Source organism: Perognathus longimembris, chromosome 28 (genome assembly GCF_023159225.1).
Source record: "Perognathus longimembris pacificus isolate PPM17 chromosome 28, ASM2315922v1, whole genome shotgun sequence".
Classification (NCBI taxonomy): Eukaryota; Metazoa; Chordata; class Mammalia; order Rodentia; family Heteromyidae; genus Perognathus; species Perognathus longimembris.
The window spans coordinates 71,519,792-71,542,144 of NC_063188.1; the positions used below are offsets into that span (position 1 = coordinate 71,519,792).

Genomic DNA, 22,353 nt, shown 5'->3' on the forward strand with positions numbered 1-22,353 from the left:
AGTGGAGTTTCTGGAACCAAAGGGAGCACATGGTGTTTCTTCAAGTTGAAAGTGTTTATGCTTGAGGTGAAATTTAAATTCTTGGGCAAGAGATGTGCTTATATACAAAGCAGAAAAATCAACAACACAGTGGCTCCTGGCAGCACACTGAACAAAACCATTGTAATCTGGGGAAAGGTAGCTTGTGCCCATGGAAACAGTTGCATAGTTCTTGCCAAATTCTGAAGCAATCTTCGTGCTAAAGCCATTGGATATAAAATTCATGTGATGCTGGATTCAGCCAGGATTTACACTAATGAAAACTAAACAAAGTAGATTTGTGTTCTTGTATTTTAAGAAAATTATGAAGCAGGGGGCCAAAGACAAAATGTTAAAAAATATAATCTTTAAAAATAAACAAAAATGAAACAAACCTTACTGTGTATTAAGCTGGTTAAATAAGAAAATTCTTCTAAATTAGGTTAAAATATTTGAATATGGCCAGGTGCCAGTAGCTCATGCCTGTAATCCTAGCTACTTAGGAGACTGAGATCTAAGGTTCAAAGCCAACCCAGGCAGGAAAGTCTGTGACACTCTTATCTCCAATTAGCTACCAAAAAGCCAGAAGTAGAACTATGGCTCAAGTGGTGAACAAGAAAGCTAAGGCACTGGATTACTTCACTTAACATAATTTTTTCCATTTTCTTTTTTTTTTTTTGCCAGTCCTAGGCCGTGAACTCAGGGCCTGAGCACTGTCCCTGGCTTCTTTTTTGCTCAAGGCTAGCACTCTGCCACTTGAGCCACAGCGCCACTTCTGGCCATTTTCTGTATATGTGGTGCTGGGGAATCGAACCCAGGGCCTCATGTATATGAGGCAGGCACTCTTGCCACTAGGCCATATCCCCAGCCCTTCCATTTCCTTTTGAATGGTAAAATATCATTCTTTGTGATGGATATAATTCCATTGTGTATAGATACCACAGGTCATCTGGGCTGATTCCATTATCTTAGCTATCGTAAACAATGTTGTGGTGAACATGGTTGTGCTAGTAGCTTTACTGTGACCCTGCTTGTATTCTATTGAATAAATGCCCAGGAGTGGAATTCCTGGGTCATAAGGAAGCTCTATAGCTAGAATGTACCCATAAATTTACAAGTAAAAACACTGGTGATTAAAAAAATACACTGGGACATAAAATATACAGGTTTCTAGGCATTCACACCAGTGAGACCAAAGAAGGATATTCTTAGGAGAGGGACACAAAGGTGTAGTATCTTTGTACATCTGATCATATAAAGTAATATTTATTGAAATGAATTCCAAGAAATGGAAACGAGGTTTCTTTCTTCATTTATCTGTTTTAGAGAGGGTAAAGGGGTAGCACAGAAATGGTGGGATAAAGGGTGAACAAATGCAGCAGTTGTACTCACTAGACACTGCTGAAAATTAACTATGCAACTTGTGGGTGGGGTTAGGAGGGAAAATCTATAAAAGGGCAAGGGAAGGGGTGACATTGTTTAAAAAGAATGTACTCTTGCTGGGTGACAGTGGCTCATGCCTGTAATCCTAGCTACACATGAGGCTGAGATTTGAGGATCATGGTTCAAAGCCAGACCAGGCAGGAAAGTCCATGAGACTCATCACTAATTAACCACCAGAAAACCGGAAGTGGTGCTGTGGCTCAAGTGGCAGAGTGCTAGACTTGAGCTGAAAAGGTCAAAGAGAGTGAGTGCCCAGGCCCAGAGTCCAAGTCCCATGACTGAAAACAAAAAATGAATGTACTCTTTATCTGACTTATATAACTGTAAACTATCTGTATGCCATCTTTATAATAACAACAAAAATTTAAAGAAAGAAAGCTAAGGGGCAGTACCTATGACCTGAGTTCAAACCCCAAGACCAGCACCCAAAACAGTAACAAAATGATAATAAAACACGGCCACACATTTCCTTAAAAAAACTTCAAACTATTTAAAACTACATCCAATCATCAAATTGTGAATAATAAATTACAGTGATTTTCAAACTATTAAAGACTAGCCAGGCACTGGTATCTCATGCCTGCCATAAGTAGAATTGTGGCTCAAGCTATAGAGCACCAACTTTGGGGTGGAAAATAACTAAGGCCCAGGCTGGGAATATGGCCTAGTGGCAAGAGTGCTTGCCTTGTATACATGAAGCCCTAGGTTCGATTCCCCAGCACCACATATACAGAAAACGGCCAAAGGTGGCGCTATGGCTCAAGTGGCAGAGTGCTATCCTTGAGCAAAAAGAAGCCAGGGACAGTGTTCAGGCCCTGAGTCCAAGCCCCAGGAATGGCAAAAAATAAAAAAATTTAAAAGGTGACTCTCTCAAGAGGCTAAGATCTGAGGATCACAGTTCAAAGCCAGCTCAGACAGCCAAGTCTATGAGATGCTTATGTATAATTAACTAGCAAAAGAGGAAGAAGAGTTGTGGCTCAGTAGTGGAGCATCAGCATTGAGCAAAAAAGCTAAGAGGCAGCATCTAGGCCCTGAATTGAACCCCCAGGACTGGTATGTGCACATGTGCACACACACAAAAGAAACAACAAAAAGCTAGGCTTAGACATGGCTCAAGGAGTAGCATCAGCCTTGAGTAAAAAAAGCCCTGGCCCTAAATTCAAGCTTCAATACTGGCGTGTGCGCGCACAAACACACACACATTTAGAAATAAATGCAAGTCTAATCTGAAAAATTCAAAAACACTAACCCAGTTAGTGTACACTCCAGTGTACAGATGGTAGTTGCTAAATAATAGCATTTCCCACTAAAAAGAAAATCAGAGCTTCTCTGAGAAATGGCTGATTTCAGGTCAGGGAAAGAAATGGAGGACCAGGAAGCAAGGAAGATGATAAACTATAATTTTAAGTGTTGTATCAAAATGATTTTGAAGTGGATTTAAATGTATTCCCACTGGCTAAAGACAGGAACCAACAGAGTACCAAGGATAATAACCCAGCAGATTGAAACATACCAAATGTATTTAAATCCCTAAGTTCATAGTGAGAGAAAACCTAGTGGACAAAATCATCAGGAGGCTTAGTCAACTCATTATTTCATAAACTGATGAAGAAAGGTGAGTAATCAAGCATATATGTTCTGCCTTTTCTACATAAGCTGTGCCTCAGAGTTGCCCAAAAGTGAAAGCATCTGTGTATGCTAGCTAATAACAAAGACATTAAAGAATAAGGCCCCATTTCCAACTGCCAATAGAATTCATGGCTGCAAACTACATACTAGATATTGTAGGTTATCAGTGGACATAACACCACCACTTGTAAAGAAATTACAACCATACCAACTTCAAAAGTTGAATCAAACCTTTAGATTTGTACTATCCAATATATAGTCACCACTAACTACATAGGATTACTAAGCATGTAAAATTTGACTAGTGCAATTAAAGGAAGGAGACAGACAGAGATAGAGAGGGAGAGGGGGAGAGAGGGGGGAGAGAGAGAGAGAGAGAGAGAGAGAGAGAGAGAGAGAGAGAGAGAGAGAGAGAGAGAGAGAGAGAGAGAGAGAGAGAGAGAGAGAGGAAGTTGCTAGAGATAGAAATAGAACCAGGGGCTTTGTCTATGCTAGGCACATGCCCTATCACGAAGCTACAACACTAGCCTAAAAGTCTTCATTCTTACTTGTTGTTGGTTTTTGGGTTTTTTTTTGGCCAGTCCTGAGGCATGGACTCAGGGCCTAAGCACTGTCCCTGACTTCTTTTTGCTCAAGGCTAGCACTCTACCACTTGAGGGACAGTGCCACTTCTGGCTTTTTCTGTATATGTGGTACTGAGGAATCGAACCCAGAGCTTCATGTATGCTAAGCAAGCACTCTACCACTAAACCATATTTCCAGTCTTAAAAGTCTTCATTCTATGGAATTTTGGCTCATTTAGATTGAAAAGCAGATATTCATTTCAGTTACTAAAAATCTTAAGTATATTTGGAACAACTTGGGTATATGGGTCTTCTCTTTCAATTATGAATTTTAGGAACTCTAAATACAGATCAAGTACTTCTGAGGAAATGTTAGCATCTGAATTAAGATGTGCTGTAAATGTAAAATATATACTGGATTTTTTTGTTCTGTTTTTTTTTTTTGCCAGTACTGGGGATGGAACTCAGGGCCTGAGCACTGTCCCTGGCTTCTTTTTGCTCAAGGCTAGCACTCTACCACTTGAGCCACAGCACCACTTCCAGCTTTTTCTATACATGTGGTACTGAGGAATCGAACCCAGGGCTTCATGTATACAAAGCGAGCACTCTACCGCTAGGCCATAATCCCAGCCCTATGTACTGGACTTTGAAGACTGTCAAATATCACATCAAGGGGCTGGGAATGTAGCTTAGTGCTTGCCTAGATTGCATGAAGCCCTGGGTTTGATTCCTAAGTACCACATAAATAGGAAAGGCCAGAAATGGAGCTGTGGTTCAAGTGGTAGAGTGCTATCCTTGAATAAAAAAGCTCAAGGACAGTGCCCAGGCCCTGAGTTCAAGCCCCAGGACTGGCACAAAACAAAATCACATCAATAATTTTTATAGCCAGGTATGGTGGCATGTAACTTGTAACTCCAGATACTCAGGAGGCTAAGGCAGGAGAATTGCTTGAGCCCAAACACTTGAGGTTAGTCTAGGCAACATAGTGAGATTCCAACTAAAATACCATATTGTTCACACACTACAAACTATAGCATATAGTAAGCTATTAACCTTACCTTTTCCTTTTTAAAATGGGGCTTCTAAGGGGCCAAAAGAGTAGTTCAATGGTGGAGAACGTGTCTAGCATGTATGAGGGTAACTAAGTTAAACACACATCTATCATCACAAAAACAAATCCTGGCTATTAGGAAATTCAAAATTATACATGAGGTCTGGGAATGTGGCTTAGCAGTAGAGTGCTTGCCTGGCATGCATGAAGCCTTGGATTCGATTCCTCAGTACCCCATAAAAAGAAAACGCCAGAAGTGGCGCTGTCCCTCAAGTGGTAGAGTGCTAGTCTTGAGCAAAAGGAAGCCAGGGACAGAGCTCAGGCCCTGAGTCCAAGCCTCAGGACTGGGGAAAAAAATTATATACAAAGTCACATTTTATCTTTATTGAGCAACACTGACTTACAGCACTGAATGTGATCCCACTGGCCAAAGATGAATTAACCTGAGCAATACCTACTTACAGGGAGTATTAAAAGTATTTTTTGTGCATGAAGATAGTTTAAACATCACAGAAATATAATCACCAAAGTATAGAACGTGGAAAATCTCTAAGAAGTAAGTCAATTTCTTCAACAAGAAAATGCTACTGGTAAGCTTATGCTCCTAGTGGCTCCTAGCTACTCAGGAGCTTCAGTTCTGAGGATATCAGCTTAAAGCCAGTAAGGTTAAGAGAAATATAACAAACTATCTCCAATTAACCAGCAAAAAAGCTGAAAGGCCCTGAGTTCATGTCCCAGTACAAGCACTAAACAAACAACACAAAATAGATTGTCTAGCAATGAAGCTCTATGTTCCATTCTTAGTACTATGAACAAAAAATTGTGAGGAAAAAGAAAAACGGGTAGAAGAGGGCCTACAGATTAAGTAACACTTAAGAAACATACCAGTTGGGCGCTGGTGGCTCATACCTACAACCTGAGCTGCTTAGGAGGTTGAGATCTGAGAATGAAAGTTTGAAGCCAGTCCAGACAATAAAGTCTGTAGAACTTCATCTCCAATTACAAAATTGGGCTAGAGGCATGGCTCAAGTTTTAGAGTACCAGCCTTGAGCAAAAAGGCCAAGTAAGAATGAAAGACTCCGAGTTCAAGCCGAAGGAAGGAAGGAAGGAAGGAAGGAAGGAAGGAAGGAAGGAAGGAAGGAAGGAAGGAAGGAAGGAAGGAAGGAAGGAGGGAGGGAGGGAGGGAGGGAGGGAGGGAGGGAGGGAGGGAGGGAGGGAGGGAGGGAGGAAGGGAGGAAGGGAGGAAGGAAGGAAGGAAGGAAGGAAGGAAGGAAGGAAGGAAGGAAGGAAGGAAGGAAGGAAGGAAGGAAGGGAAGGAGGGAAGGAAGGGCTTTATCAATCATCTTTATCTTCAATCACTTTGATTCCAAATTCAAGCAAGCAAACAAGAAAATATGTGTATGTGACAATCAGGTACACATAATACCAGTCATCATCATATCAAGGAATTTTTCTTTTCTCTTCCCTTCTATTCCTCCCTACCCTCATCTCTTTCTTTAGTGATAGATTGAGTTCAGGGCTTTGCACGTGATAAGCAATCTTCTACTACTAAGCTAAGCAAATCTCCAGCTCAGGAATTTAGAACCATAACAATAGTTTTAATTATTTTCAAGCATTTTAAATCTTTTATTTGTTTGTTTTGTTTTTTGGCCAGTCCTGGGGCTTGGACTCAGGGCCTGAGCACTGTCCCTGGCTTCTTTTTGCTCAAGGCTAGCACTCTGCCACTTGAGCCACAGCACCACTTCTGGCCATTTTCTATATATGTGGTGCTGGGGAATCAAACCCAGGGCTTCATGTATGTGAGGCAAGCACTCTTGCCACTAGGCCATATTCCCAGCCCCTTTAAATCTTTTAGAGTAGAGGTGGGGAACAACTAGCCTATAGGCTGTGTAAGTCCTATGAAATCACCGTGACATGGCATTAGACTACTACAGGAGTTATTTGAGGAGAGGGTGAATATGTTCAAAATATTTCACATTTACACATGATAATGAAACAATGAACCTCGTAATTGGTTTAGAAAGCAATGAAGCAGAAAAAGGAAAGTGACAGAGAGGGCGAGTCTAATCAAGGTCCATTTTATGCATATATGGAAACGTCAAAATGAAACGCTCAACACAAAAATAATTAATGTCTAGTCAGTATACAAATTTATAGATTTGAACTTTATAAATCATTTTTTCACAAGTTGTCCAAAGCTAGTTCAAATTGGATGTTAATTGTCTGATACTTCCAAATCACTCTTAAGTTCCCTCTCACTTCTCTACAGTGGATCCTAGCAAGCTACAAAGACCTCAACAGGTTGATTGGTCTTTTGAGTCTTTTCCTCTTTTTTTCCATTTATGGAAGAAGTCAGGTATTTTGCCTATCTTTTCCTTTTTTTCTTTTTTTCACAGCTAACAAATGAATCCAGGGCTTCATATGTGCTCTACTGAGCTACATCTTATTGTTTTTCCCATATTTAGTCGAAGCTACTAGGAAAATGATGCTTGAGAAGGAAGGAGGGATGTATAGGAGGGAGAGGGAGAATGAGGAGAGGCAGAGAGAGGAGGGAGGGAGGAGACAGAAACAGAAGGGAAGGGGAGAGGGAGATTGAGGGGAAGGAGGGAGGGAGGCTTGAGAAGGAACACCATACAGAGGAAGAGGGGAGGAGAGGCAGAGGGAGGAAGGAGGAAGGAGGAGGGAGGAAAAGGGTTAAGGGAGAGGGGGGGAAACAGAACAGAGAGGATAGTGGAAAGGGGAGAGGGAAACAGACCCTGTCACAAATCAGTAAGTAAAATGTTTCCCATAGTCTAGATTTGGCCAACTATATTCCTGTGCTTTCAGTTCACAGGTTTCTTAGGCAGCAGTGATCCTTACACAATCAATTCTGCATCCAGAGGTTCAATCAAGATTGAAAACATTTTAAACTATTTGTGCCAGGCACTGGAGGCTCATGCTTGTAATTCTACTTACTCAGGAGGCTGAGATCTGAGGATCAAGTTTTGAAACCAGCCAGGGAAGGAATGACTATGAGCCTCTTATCCCCAATTAACCACTAAAAAGCTGGAAGTGGAGCTGTAGTTCAAGTGGTAGAGCACCATCCTTGAGCAAAAACACTAAGAGACAGCACACAGGCCTTGAGTTCAAGCTCCCAGTAACAGCAAATAAACAAAAGTTGTCTGTACGGAACTCATGAATACATTTTCCTTGTCATTATTCCCTATACAAATATTTATATAGCATTAAGTATTATAAGTAATCTATATATGATGGAAAGTGATGTGCGTAAATTACATGCAAATTGTATGTCACTTTAGATAAAGGACTTCAGCATTCACTAATTTTGGTATCTTTGATGAGGGGATCCTGGAACAAATCTGAGAAAGAGTGAGCAAGCACATTTGTCTAACTTTACCATGATAGTAAATATCTACTAATGTGGACCTCGGGATGTACCTCAAGAGGCAGAGCTCTTGCCTAGCAAGAGTAAGACCAAGTTCAAACCCAGTACTGCACAAAGCTTTTATATAACATGCTATACATATTATGTTATATCCATGTAATAATATATGTATAGCACATTAATGTGATGCAAAATGAAGTTAATGATTACACAGTATCATCCATGATACATTCTCTCTCACACACAAAGAATCTGAATTGAATCATACATTATATTTGCTTACATATTTAGAGGAAATATAGGGGATGAAAAACACACTCGGGGGCTGAGAGTGTGGCTTAGTGGTAGAGTGTTTGCCTCGCATGTATGAAGCCCTAGGTTCCATTCCCTCAGCACCACAGAAACAGAAAAAGCCAGAGTGGCACTGTGGCTCAAGTGCTAGAGTGCTAGCCTTGAGCAAAAAGAAGCCAGGCACAGTGCTCAGGCCCTGAGTCAAAGCCCCAGGACTGGCAACCCCCCCCCACACACACATACTCAGGCACATCATAGGGATATAATCAGCCATATCCAGAATGCAAAAAATTCCACAGGACAAATGACCCAGATTTTTCCAGAAATAGGACGAAAAAAATAAAAAATAGGAAAACGTTACAGACTAAGAGACCAATTTTAACATATGGACCTCACTTGAATCTTGATTTAAACACAAACTACAAAAAAAGAAGATGGGTTTTAAGAAAATCTAAACAATGAATACTAGTGTTATAGAATACAATTTTTAGGTATGATGTTGGTTAATGTGTTCTTTAGTGTTCTCATATTCTGGATACATGCAGAGGTAATTATGGATGCAAGAGTATCTGGAAATAGTTTTAAAATAGTCCAATGATGCTGGCAGGGGATGGGGAGGTATAAAAAAATTAGACTGACCATATGTTGCTAACTGCTGAGTGAGGAATGCCTGGCATTCTTTATATCATTCTCCTTATTTCAATATATGTTTGAAAGCTAACATAATTTTTTAAATCAACCCCTCCCCCTGGATATAACAATGAGGTATGGATTGGAAAACATTAGAAACTACTTTGGAGGTTCTTGCAGAAGGCTATGTGAGCTGAAAAGTGGCCTTCACTGGATATGGTACAACAGAAGAAATGAGAACACGTATCAACAGATATTTAGAAGGTAGAACCAACCAACAGGCTGGTAATTAATTGGATATGCAAAGGGAGAAAGGGAGGAATCAAGTACGAGGCTCAGATTTCTGGTTGAACATGTGGGCGGGCACTGAGAACAGGCAGATGGGGGGAGGTTGGGGATTGAGGTAACCTGTGGGACGGAGCATAGAGACAAGCAGCTGAAGAGAGGGGAATGAAAGATGAACAGGATGGGGCTGGGGATATGGCCTAGTGGCAAGAGTGCTTGTCTCGTATACATGAGGCCCTGGGTTCAATTCCCCAGCACCACATATACAGAAAATGGCCAGAAGTGGTGCTGTGGCAAAAAGAAGCCAGGGCAGTGCTCAGGCCCTGAGTCCAAGCCCCAGGACTGGCCAAAAAAAAGATGAACAGGATGAAAGAATGCCAAGTGAGGAAGAGACGACCTGAGACAGAGCCCTGAGGAGCACCTGAGGTCTATACAATCACTGTACAGGAAGGAGCCTGTACTTTGTGTGTGGACCTAGGCTTAGGCATTCATATGTGCAAGGAAAGGGCAGAACCAACTCGGGTACAGGTAGAGAGACTGACTCAAAGCTCACTCCTTTCCAGCCAGTCTTCATAAGCCCCCAGATAGGCTGACCCTCTACTCAGAGCACCTGGAAAGATATAGAAGCCTCCTGGGTCCCATGGTTGATCCTTACCTTGAGATCCTCACACAGGTCGCCATAGTCAATCTCAATGAGGGCCTCTCGTGCATAGATATTAGAAGTTCTCTGGGAACCACTTACTGAATCCTCCCCCTGGGAGCCACCCTGCAATGGAAAGAGGGAGTCAAACAGAGCACACTGGCCATTAAAGTGTCCCTCGAAGGGGAGAACAGGAACTACCTGAAGGCTTTAATGTCACTGAGGAAGCACCTCTCTAGAATGCACTGAGACAAAAGGAACAACAGAGCCTTTGCATGCAGAAAGACCCCAACTTAAAAGTGGGCTCTACCTCATAAGAGGTTATGTTTGTTAATAATAACAAAGTGATCCTGGGGGCTGGGAATATGGCCTAGTGGCAAGAGTGCTTGCCTCATATACATGAAGCCCTGGGTTCAATTCCCGAGAACCACATATATAGAAAACGGCCAGAAGTGGCACTGTGGCTCAAGTGGCAGAGTGCTAGCCTTGAGCAAGAAGAAGCCAGGGAGAGTGCTCAGGCCCTGAGTCCAAGCCCAGGACTGGTTAAAAAAACAAAACAAAACACATGATCCTGAGCAAGTCCTACTCTCAGATCCCCCGTTTCTTCATCTGGAACAAAGGGACAAGGCCAACTTGACAGGGCTACAGTTATGAGTGAAACTGTGTCTCAAGGGGTAGAGTGCCAACCTTGAGTAAAAAAGCCATGGAGCAGCACACAAGCCAGCCTTGACTTCTAGCCCTAGTACTGGCACCCAAAAAAGAATTAGGGGTATTTAGGTCATGATCTACCATGCTGCTTGAAACATTTCTAGGGTTCAAAATATTTTACCAAAGTATAGAGGAAAGGGGAGAGGAAATGGAAAATAGTGTGGAGGGGGATTGAAGGGGACTGAGGTACAGTACATAGATGTGTACACATAGCATAAAGAAATGCACCAAAGTGGTTTATACAAGTAAGGTTAAGGGAATGTAAGAGGGGATGAATTTGCTCAAAATACATTGTGTGCATATACTGAATTTCCACATGAAACCTCTTTGTACTATCAATGAATCCTAAATAAACTTGGGACGAGCAAGACATGTGGAACTGAGATATATGACCAGGTTGAAGGCAAGATATATGCAAACCTCCTGTCAATTATCATTCCCCACCCCCTCATGACCATTCTTCACTTCCAATGAGTAAAATGACTTGACTCCTAGTGACTAATGTTCTTTCTTTTCTTGTATCCAAGTTTCTTTACCTCTGGTGTTGCTGGTGGCCCTTACACAATCTTCCTCAGACCAATCTTCTTCACTGTAGTGAGCTATGATCCTTCAGGTCCTCCAGCTTCCTGTCTTCCTTTGCTCTTGGCTAATGTCCCTCAATTCCCACTCCTTCCAATATGCATCAGTGAAGCTAACATAGCACAAGCCCTTAAAATAAATGAATTACTTCCTCCTCTCTTGGCTCAATTCTTTAGTCACCCACTGGCTTGCAGTTCTACTCCCAAGGCAATGTCCCTCCCATACCACAGCCATCACTCTTTACTACCTCCACCTTGCCTCATTTCTCTCATGTCCCACACCACCCTTTGCCCACTGTTCTCTATCACCTGCCCTTCCTGACCACTGTATTCCCCGTCACTGGGTAACACTGGTCACAGCCCACTTCCACAACCAGCCATAATACTCGCCTCTTCCTGACTAATATCATCCATGGTGCCCTTTGACAGTGGCAACTTGATGTCCTGCATCTTGCAGGCCTGTAGCAAGTTGTGACGGTCACTGCGCTTCTGTTCCAGCTTAGTCTCGATGGCTGTCACCTCCTTCTGTAAATGGGTCATTTCCCTAAAAAGGTCCAAAGCTAGGTAAGACTCAAACTGGTAGGCTTCTTACTTTACCTCCTTCCTTCCATGTAGGCCCAAATATACTCACTTGTTGGCACCACCCAGTTTCTTACGAATCTCCTCCATCTCATGGTTCTTGTCATTCACTTCAGATTTCTTGGCCAGATGCTGATTCTTCAGATCTTGTAGCTGGGCCATAGTCTCATCTATGATCTTCATATGTCTTTGTTCCTCCTGGTCCCAGCAGAGGGAATAGGACAATAGGTGAGGGCTTTTCCATTTCATCTTGGATCTTCTTGTCTCACCTTATCTACCAGGCAGTTGTTTGAAGCCACTCTGAGTTCTGCTTTCATATACCTCTCATTACCTTTCAGCCTCCTTTTCTTTATCTACATTGTTTAGTTTTCCCATCCACACACACACATACCCCAAATACATAAGTTGCCTGCTATAGAAAAATTAAAAAGCATAGAAAAGAATAAAGGGGGGAGGTGTCACTTGTAATCCCACCAGCCAATCAATTAACACTCTAGCATTATTTACATACAGCTTTACTAGATTTTAACTCTATATTGTCACTTAAGGTTATATCTAAGCATTTTTTCTAAATTAAAGCTCTATTATGTGTAATATATTTGTATGTTTTAAAACCAATAGTTTTGTACACAAATAGTACATGTATATTCTCTGTGAGTACACATATACTATACAAGTAATTAAGTCAAACATAAAAACGTCTGTAAGAATATTCACTGACCCAAGATTAACACTGGAAAGAAAAATGACTAGATTGACAGTAGTCAGCCAAAGGAAAATTACAGCCTTACTTGTAATCTTCTGATTTTTTTTTTACAAGAATTCTATTTTCATTTTGATCTTAACACACACACACACACACACAGAGACCCTAAAGGGGACATCGCTGCAACTTACTCTAAAATGGCTCATAAAAATAAGCACACACAGAGAATGCAAAATCAACTATAGCAACGTGATGATGAATGATGAATCTTGGTGATGGGTAGATGGGAGTTCTTTGACAGTTGGCCTTCTGTACCTACAAGTTCTGTATCTGTGGATTCAACTAACCGAGGATCAAAAATATTTGAAAATTGTGCCTGTACTGAATGTATACAAACTTTTCTGGTCATTGTTCCTTACATAATAAAGTATAACAACAATTTACGCAGTAGCTACATTGCATCAGACATTATAATATAAAGATGATTTAAAGTACAGGAAGATGTGTATAAGTTATATACAAATAATACATCATCTTATACAAGGGATCTGAGCATCCTTCGATTTTGATGCCTTTGAAGGGGAAGGGGATTTCATAGACTCTAGAATCTCCTGTGGGTATGAAGAAATGGTTGTACTATTCTCACAACTTTCTCCTAAGCTGAAAAATATTTCAAAATAAAAAGTCAAAAGGTCACATAATCGGGGCTGGGAATATGGCCTAGTGGCAAGAGTGCTTGTCTCCTATACATGAAGCCCAGCGTTCGATTCCCTAGCACCACATATATAGAAAATGGCCAGAAGTGGCGCTGTGGCTCAAGTGGCAGAGTGCTAGCCTTGAGCAAAAAGAAGCCAGGGACAGTGCTCAGGCCCTGAGTCCAAGCCCCAGGACTGGCAAAAAAAAAGGTCACATAAATACATTATCCTAGATTTATATCCTAGTGTAAATCTAGTCCCACCGCCAGGATTTTACTGCCCAATCTCCTACAGTCTTTAAGATTCTGAAGACACTAAAAGGGATTACTTTAGTTATTATAGGTTAATGAAGAAAATACACAAGCAAGCAGCATATATAAGCCAATAAACAAACAAAAAAACAAATAATATGCTTAAACCAAGAGAAGACTAAATCACCTGGGGGTTGCAAGTGTGGCTCAGGTGATAGAGGGCCTGCCTAGAAAGCTTGAGGCCCTAATTTCAAACCCACTACCACAAAAGAAAAAGGAACTAAGGTTTCATGGTATATTAAAAAGGGTATAAATAAATACAGTGAGTGACTGGTACAGGCATGCTAAACTTAAAAGAATTGAGATATAGCATTTACTAACAATCACATGGAAAAGTTGTTTTATTTCAGCAAAACATCATCTGTTGCTCAATTTTCAGGCTGAATCTGAATTTAGGGGAGGAAAAGTTAAGGTGCACCTTTAAAGGTACTTGCTAATCTGCTAGTCCAGTCTTCCATTACTGCTCCTTGTCTTCTTGTGGATTCCCCAAATTCCTTGTAACCTTGTCAGCTTGTCTCAGGCTACATTTGAGAATGCTACTTAGGGTGTTAAGCATCTTAAGACCAAGACAGTAGATTAGATACTTTTTACCTTACAACTACTACAGACAAGTGGCTATGAGCAGCATATTTCCAGAACTCAGGATGTTGGACCTCAAAGGCAAGGATATGTAGGCTGTCTATAGAGTCAGCTGGAAGGAATTACTAAGTAAAAATCCATGAACGCTTTCAATGACAAAGTAGAAGAACTAAAATATGAATATTAAAGACTCAAGTTGGAAGGGGTGACAGTGACCAAGATGTATTGAAAGGTTGAACTGAAATCCTTTGTATAACTTATGATTAAAAAAGAGAAAACGGGTACAAATGGTTCACATCTATAATTCTAGCTACTCAGAAGGCTAAAATCTGAGGATTATGGTTCAAAGCTAGCCTGGGCAGGAAAGTCAGTGAGACTCTTATCTCCAGTGAGTCACCAAAAAGCCAGAAGTGGAGGTGTGGTTTACCACACCTTGGTAGAGCCAAGAAAAAGAGAATGGATTTGGTTGCTAGCCAAACATTTTACCTAAATTGATCTGGTCCTGTTCTTTTCAAATATTGTGGATGATGTGACATAAAGAATAATAACTAGTTCTCAGTTCCTCAAGGCTCTTCAGCAAAGGACTGTAACATATTAGGGGCTGAAATAATTACTAACCATCTCTGAGCAGTTTATTATCTGTAATAATTACATGGTTTCCTGGTGCCAGTGGCTCAGATCTGTAATTCTACCAACTCAGGAAGCTGAGATCTGAGGATTACCATTCAAAGCCAGTCTAGTCAGGGAAGTCCATGAGACTTTTATGTCCAATTCCAATAAGTGGAGCTGTGGCTTTAGTAATAGAAAGCTAGCTTTGAGCAAAAAAGCTCAGGGACAGCATCAAGCCCTAGAAAACACACCCACACCCACACACACCCACACACACACCCCCACACACACACCCACACACACACCCCCACACACCCACACACACACACCCACACACCCACACCCACACCCACACCCACACCCACACACACACACACACACACACACACACACACACACCCCTTTATTCAGAAGTAATTTTTTTTTTTTTTGGCCAGTCCTGGGCCTTGGACTCAAGTCCCTGGCTTCCTTTTTGCTCTGCCACTTGAGCCACAGCGCCACTTCTGGCCGTTTTCTATATATGTGGTGCTGAGGAATCGAACCCAGGGCTTCATGTATACAAGTCGAGCTCTCTTGCCACTAGGCCATATTCCCAGCCTCAGAAGTAAATTTTATGTTGCTGTTTAATTTGTATGTTTCTGATGATTTTTGGTTGTTTTAAGCATATGTTTGTATGTACTTAAATAACATTAAAAACCTGGGCCTGCTGGGTACTGGTGGCTCACCCTGTAGTTCTAGCTTCTCAGGAGGCTGAGATATGAAGATCAAGGTTCAAAGCCAACCCAGGCAAGGTGTTATGGCTCAAAGTGATAGAGTGTCATCCTTGAGCTGAAGAGCTCAGGGACAGCACCCAAGCCCAGAGTTCTAGCCCTACAACTGACAAAAAAATTTTGTGCCACTTACCTACTTTTCCTCCTATTTAGGTCTTTTTAAAAAATTTCATATATATGAGATTTATAAATTATGAATATTATCCTTCTACCTGTCGCACTGTTTCAATTTTTCCCTCCCAATATTTTGTCTTTTAAATTTTTCTCCTTTCTTACCTTCTTGAGTTTTTCTATCTCATTTTCATCCTTCTTCACTGTCTGTTCCCACATGTGCACTTTATCCTGGTCCTCTTTCAGTTGGTTTTTCTCAAAATCCAACTGGATACCCAAGCGAGTCTTCTGATTTTCAAACTCCAAACTGCAGAAAGAGAGGGGAACTAAGCCCATAGCTCAAGGTTTCCAAGTTACTGCTGAATTTCAGTCATCCATATACATATAAAACTGCCCAGATGTTGGAAAACTAAGTTCCTAAACCTAGCATTATTGACTTGGCACAAGACAGGTGAATCCAGACTCCATTTATTTCCTTTTAAGCACTGAAGCTCCAAGTACCTTTCCAATTTCTAAAAAGAGGCATAAAAAGGCCCCAGGGGGGAAGGGAAGGTGGGAGAAAAATGAGGAAGGGGTAACAAGTTTAACAAGCAATGTACTCACTACCTTACGTATGTAACTGTAACCTCTCTGTATATCACCTTGACAATAAAATAAAATTAAAAAAGAACTATATAGGGGCTGAGAGTGTGGCTTAGTGATAGAGTGCTTGCCTAGCGTACACAAAGCCCTGGGTTCGATTCCTTAGCACCACCACATAAAACAGAAAAAGCCAGAAATGGCGCTGTGGCTCCTGGTAGAGTGCTAGCCTTGAGCAAAAAGAAGCCAGGGACACAGTACCCATGCCTTGAGTCCAAGCCCCAGGATTAGCAAAAAAAACAAAAAACAATGTAATATACATATCAAATAGCTTGAGTTTTCTATTCCGATATGTGTTTATATTTGTTATATATGTAGTCAGCATTTTATCCATATGTATATTCATTTCAATGTATATTTTGATCTTTAATGTACTATCCTTGAATAGCTTAATAAGCTGAATTGTCACTTATATTAAATATATTCCCATATTACTAATTATTATTCTACAATTTGTAACATACATATTTGAAGCATAAATCATTTTAATTGTTAATGTATAATAGTTAAGCATCCTTTATAGGGGAGATATATATATATATACATACATATGTATACACATATTTGAGAAGAGTAGGCTAGTTTCTAGCAATTGCAATTTTGCCAATCACTCTTATGACTAAGATACATTTTATGTTTTTGGTGGGAAAAAATGTCTACCTGAATTGACCAGCTATGGGTAATTCCTATTTGTTAAGCATATATATATACATATTTATTATATGTACATAAAATCTCTACTCATCTAATCCACAGCCCCCAAAATAGTCACTATTATCCATATTTTACAAAGGAAACTTAAGGCTAATTGGTAGGAATCTCCACAAGGCTGTACAGCTAATAAATGGTGGATATTAATATTAAAACCAGCAGGATGCTGGTGGCTCATGCCTATAATCCTAGCTACTCAGGAGGCTGAGATATTAGGATCATGGTTCAAAGCCAGCCCAGGAGGAAAGTCCATGAGACTCTTATCTCCAATTAACCACCAAGAAACTGTAAGTAAAGCTGTAAAGCTGTGGCTAAAAGTGGTAGAGTGCTAGTCTTAAGGAAAAAAAAAAGCTCAGGGACAGCACCTTGGCCCTATGACTGACAAAAAAAGATTAAAACCAAAGTCTAGCATCAAAACCCAGGCTCTTTCTAGTATATTACCATCACAATATAATGCAATGGGCTAAGAACAAACTCATCTCAACTCTGTCAACTAGTAGTAGTGTGATCTCAGGCAAGTTAGATATATTTTCCATGCCTCAGACTGCTCATCTGTGGAATTAGTAGTAGTACCTATCTATGAAATAGTTGGAGAATCTCTTAATTACTATTATAAAGTGCTTAGAAGAAGTCAAAGTGTAGTTCAAGTGATATACAGCCAGCCTTGAGTAAAAAACTTTAGCAAGAGCTCAAAGCTTGTGTTCAGGGCTGGGGATATGGCCTAGTGGCAAGAATGCTTGCCTCCTATACATGAAGCCCTGGGTTCAATTCCCCAGCATCACATATACAGAAAATGGCCATAAGTGGCGCTGTGGCTCAAGTGGCAGAGTGCTAGTCTTGAACAAAAAGAAGCCAGGGACAGTGCTCAGGCCCTGAGTCCAAGCCCAGGACTGGCAAAAAAAAAATCTTTAGTTCAAGCCACTGTACCAGTACCTCCCCCCAAAATCATTTTCTTCAGGTGCTGGTGGCTCACACCTGAAATCCTAGCTACTTAAGAGACTAAGATCTGAGACTTGCAGCTTAAAGCTCAGGCAGGAAAGTCCATGGGATTCTTATATCCAATTAAGCAGCATTAAAAGCCAGAAGTAGAGGTGTGGTTCAAGTGATAGAATGCTAGCCTTGAGTAAAAAAAGCTAACTAATCGAGAACACATGGTACCAAGTTCAAGCCCCAGTACTGCCACTAAATAAAGTCATTAGAACCATGCTTGGCACGTAGTAATTACTCAGTATCATGTAGGTATCAGCAGATCTACTGGCTTCATGTAGTTTATTTTTCCCCATAGCCTTTGATTCTTTCCAGTATCCCAACCTCTGCACCAAGATTTTAGGACTTCTTAAGACACAGAGCTTAGGTAGTACAGAACACGGAGAAAATGCTGGATTCCTACTATTGCCCTCCCACCCTATGCTCTTGGAAATTTGAGAAGATGAAACCAGCATGTAGACCAGGTAGAAGTAACTCTAAGCTGCCCCTTTAATGTCCAATATGGTGTAATAGATGCTGACTGGTGTCCTGCTAGCAGCTTAAAACTATTAGTCATTATAATCCAAGTGAAATGTAAACAACTCTACAATTTTGAGCTCTACAACTTTAAGTCCCATCTCCTAAGTATGACTCACAAAGCCCTCTGTGATCTGACCCCTGCTGACCTCTTCACCACCTCCACCTTTCTTCTGACCCTGTTTTTTATGCTCCAGACATTCAAAACCACTTAGTATAGAGAACATACTTTCAAGCATGTATTTTCCCTGCCTGAAACTCTTCCGTTGTTGCCTGGTTGGCTAAATGCTACCCACTATTCAGGTCTCTCATTCATCACTCCTTGTTTTGTAAATCATTTCCTGACACTTCATTGTGGGTGCTTCAAAGTTTCTATTATGCTTTGGTGGGCTTCTCTCTTTATTTAACTTTTAGATGTAGAGTTGAGTTAGTTAAATCCTACCGCTCACAACACACTTATCATGCCTATCTATGCAAGATCCTTCCATTGTCTCTTATTTCAACCTCTAATTTTCATTTCCATTACCTTACCTACTATGAATACATATCCTGAAGTGACATACACATTTTGAAAAAATGCATATCCTAGCCACGTGCCTGGTGGCTCATGCCAGTAATCTTACTCAAGAGGCTGGATGTGAGGATCATCATTCAAAGCTAACACAGACAGGGAAGTCAGAGAATCACCTACCAATTAGCCAGAAAGAACTTGGAAATGGAGCTGTGGCTCAAGTGGTAGAATACCAGTCTTGAGTGAAAAAGCCAAGAGGCAGTGCAAGGCCCTGACTTCAAGCCCCAGTACTGGCACAAAAACATGCATTTTTTGTCAATTGTGGGGCTTGAACTCAGGGCCAGGGCACTGTCCTTGAGCTCTTTTTCCTCAAGGCTAGTGCTCTACCACTTTGAGCCACTCTTCCACTTCCAGTTTGGGAATGGTTAATTGGAGATAGTTTCATGCACTTTCCTGCCCTGTCTGGCTTCAAATCATTCCATCTCATTATTAGTCTACACTAGCTTTATATTTTATCTGTATTACAGCTTATAAATCCACTCTTGCTTTGAACTGCTCTACAATATTCCATTGTCTGTATATTATTTGTTTCATTACTTTTGGGGGGAGAAGACAAGGTCTCCCTAAGTAGCTCAATTCTTGATCCTTCTGCTTTAGCCTCCAGAGTGTTGGAATTACAGGTGCACATCACCATACACAGCTATTCATCATACTTAATTTATACTTTCTCCCAGTGATGGCCAACTATATTGCCACCAACATTCCACTACCACATGGTACCAAGATAACAACCCTAAATATTTATATTTATGATCTTGTGGAAAGTCTCTGGGATATATGTATGCATAAATTTTCATCATATATAGACTTATGTTAGGCAAATATGTTTAGATTGCTTTTAACTTGAACTCCGTTAATGAAGTGAACATCAACTGCAACAATTCACAGCTATTTAATTTCTCTCCCTGAAATGTTAGTATATTTTCTGACCATTTTCCTTTATGCTTCATCAGCACTGGGGTTTGAATTCAGGGCCTTCCAAGGCAAGCATTCTACAACTTGGCCCATGTCCCTAGCACCTACTGGGCTCCGTGTGTGTGTGCATACGTGCGTGCACGCGTGTGTGTGTGTGCATGCGCGTGTGGACATGCACTGGTATGATGACTGAACTCAAGTCCTTGCATTCTCATTTGGCTTTTCTGCTTGAGGCTGGGACTCTACCACTTGATCCACAGCTCCACTTCCAGCTTTTTTTCTGGTTAACAGATTAGAGTCCCATAAACTTTCCTGCCTGTCCTAGTTTTGAATTGCAATCCTCAGTTCTCAGTTGTCAGGTTACAGGAATGAGCCACAAGCATCTGGCTCTACTGAGTTTCTTACATTTACTTTCTGTTTATTGATTTGTACCTCCTTGAAAATTTCCCCTACATATACATTATCAATGACACTCTCAATCATACTGTTCTGAAATGGCTGATGTGTCTGTTTCCCCAAGCTTTCCACACATTCCCTGAAGAAAAACATAGCCTCTGAATCAATTCTATATCCTTTGAGCCAAGCTTGGGACAGGGAGCAATGACATTTACTCTGTGGGTAACTGGTTAAGCCATTGACAGATCCAGGATCCAAGGTGTGACTACTTTCAACAATGACTACGTCACATTCATCTCTATCTTACTTCCTTCTCCCCCACCTCTTCTAATACTTAGCACATGACAACCTGACACAAAAGCTCAAGTAAGGGTTATTAAATGAATGAATTAAAATGAAGAAAGGAAAGGCTTGTTTTGTTCTGGCTATTCCTCCAACCTAGAACTTCTTTCCACTTCCACTTTCATACATCAGCACAAAGACAAAACAAAAGCTATTTTTCACTCTTAGTAGGTACTAAGTATTATGCTAAACATTTCACAAGGATTATTCCCTCCCAACAATGCAACGAGATAGGTTATTATTATTATCCACTTCATAGGAATTGTGGTTTAGAGAAGTCAAGTAACTATCCAAGATAGTTGTGTACTTTGTTTTTATCAGGTAAACTAAATGCAAGTACTCTTACATACTATCCTGTATCACACTGTCTCCCTATCCTTAAGGCCAACGAACAATAAGTAAGAATGTTACTAAGAGGTGGTCCCTGCCTTTTGAGAGCATCTGCCTTTCATGATGTCAGGTTAGAGGTTCAACCAAGGGCACTTTCATTATCTTCTTCCATCATTCTACTTACCGCTTCTTGGCAATTTCATTCTGCCGCTTTACCTTCTCTTCCTCAAACTCTCGGATGTTGCGCACACCAATCTCCCGACAAAACTCTTCAAACACCTCATCTTCTACCTGAAGGAAGTAGTCAAGGAGGAGAGAAGTCCTCTTGATCAGAATCCTGCTTCTAATACCAGTCCTGCCTTGATACACATGCTGGTATGCCTGATCCCATTACAAACCTGGTTCATCTTCTCCTTCAAGTCCTTCATTTCCCTCTCTCGGCTTTGGATGATTCTCTTGATATCATTAATGCGAGGCCCAAAGTTAGCCAGCTCACTCTCCAGCTTGGACTTTTCCTGTAGGCAGTTTATCGAAAAACAAGATACCAGGCTCCATCGACAAAAATATCTACCCCGACAACACCAGCCTCATGGTCAGGAAGGGTTAGCTCTCCCCAGAATGAGAAAATCTGACTTAGCACTACTGCCCTAGTCTCTAAAATTTCTCACTGAAGACATCACATGGCTTCCCTAGCCTCCAATTCAGACAGGGGTGAACATACAGTAAATATTATTAGGTGATAGGTCCAAAGTCCCTTATCTATAAATTCCTGGAGATATATTAGGATTTAGACTTTATTTTATAAAAAGGTGAAATTATACACATGCATGAACCCATATGCATACATATAATGTATGTATAGACATATACACACATATTTATATACATGCAAGCCTATATATGCATACATATACTACACAAATACATACTATATACTACCTCCAAGGCAAGCTAGGAAAGTACCCAATAATAAAAAAAAGAGAAATCATAAATAGCTGAATGCTGGTGGTCCATACCTGTAATCCTAACTATTCAGGAGGCTGATATCCAAAGGCAGGCTTAAGGTTCAGAATTGGCCCAGAAAAGCCCACAGACTAAATCTCCAAAGCAACTAGCAAAAAGAAAAATTGAAGCCAGGTACCAGTGGCTCACGCCTGTAATCCTAGCTGCTCAGGAGGCTAAGATCTGAGGACTGTGGTTCAAAGCCAGCCCAGGAAGGAAAGTTCATAACCAACTCTTATCTCTAGTGAATCAACAAAAAGCCAGAAGTAGAGCTATGGCTAAAGTGGCAGAGTTCTAGCCTTGAACAATAAATAAGCCATGCAGGCTGAGTTCAAGCCCTAGGACTGAAACAAAAAAAAAAAG

General features: G+C 40.9%; 1 protein-coding gene across 1 annotated transcript in view; it reads right to left on the reverse strand.

The window, feature by feature from the left end:
- Window positions 1-22,353, reverse strand: part of Smc1a (structural maintenance of chromosomes 1A) — a 53,161-nt gene that overhangs the window by 9,052 nt on the left and 21,756 nt on the right. The window contains exons 14-19 of the mRNA XM_048336693.1: window positions 21,387-21,503; window positions 21,173-21,279; window positions 15,747-15,888; window positions 11,853-11,998; window positions 11,612-11,765; window positions 9,951-10,061 (exon numbers count right to left, since the gene is read on the reverse strand). Of these exons, the coding sequence (XP_048192650.1) occupies window positions 9,951-10,061; window positions 11,612-11,765; window positions 11,853-11,998; window positions 15,747-15,888; window positions 21,173-21,279; window positions 21,387-21,503 (777 nt within the window). The remainder of the gene's footprint in view (window positions 1-9,950; window positions 10,062-11,611; window positions 11,766-11,852; window positions 11,999-15,746; window positions 15,889-21,172; window positions 21,280-21,386; window positions 21,504-22,353) is intronic.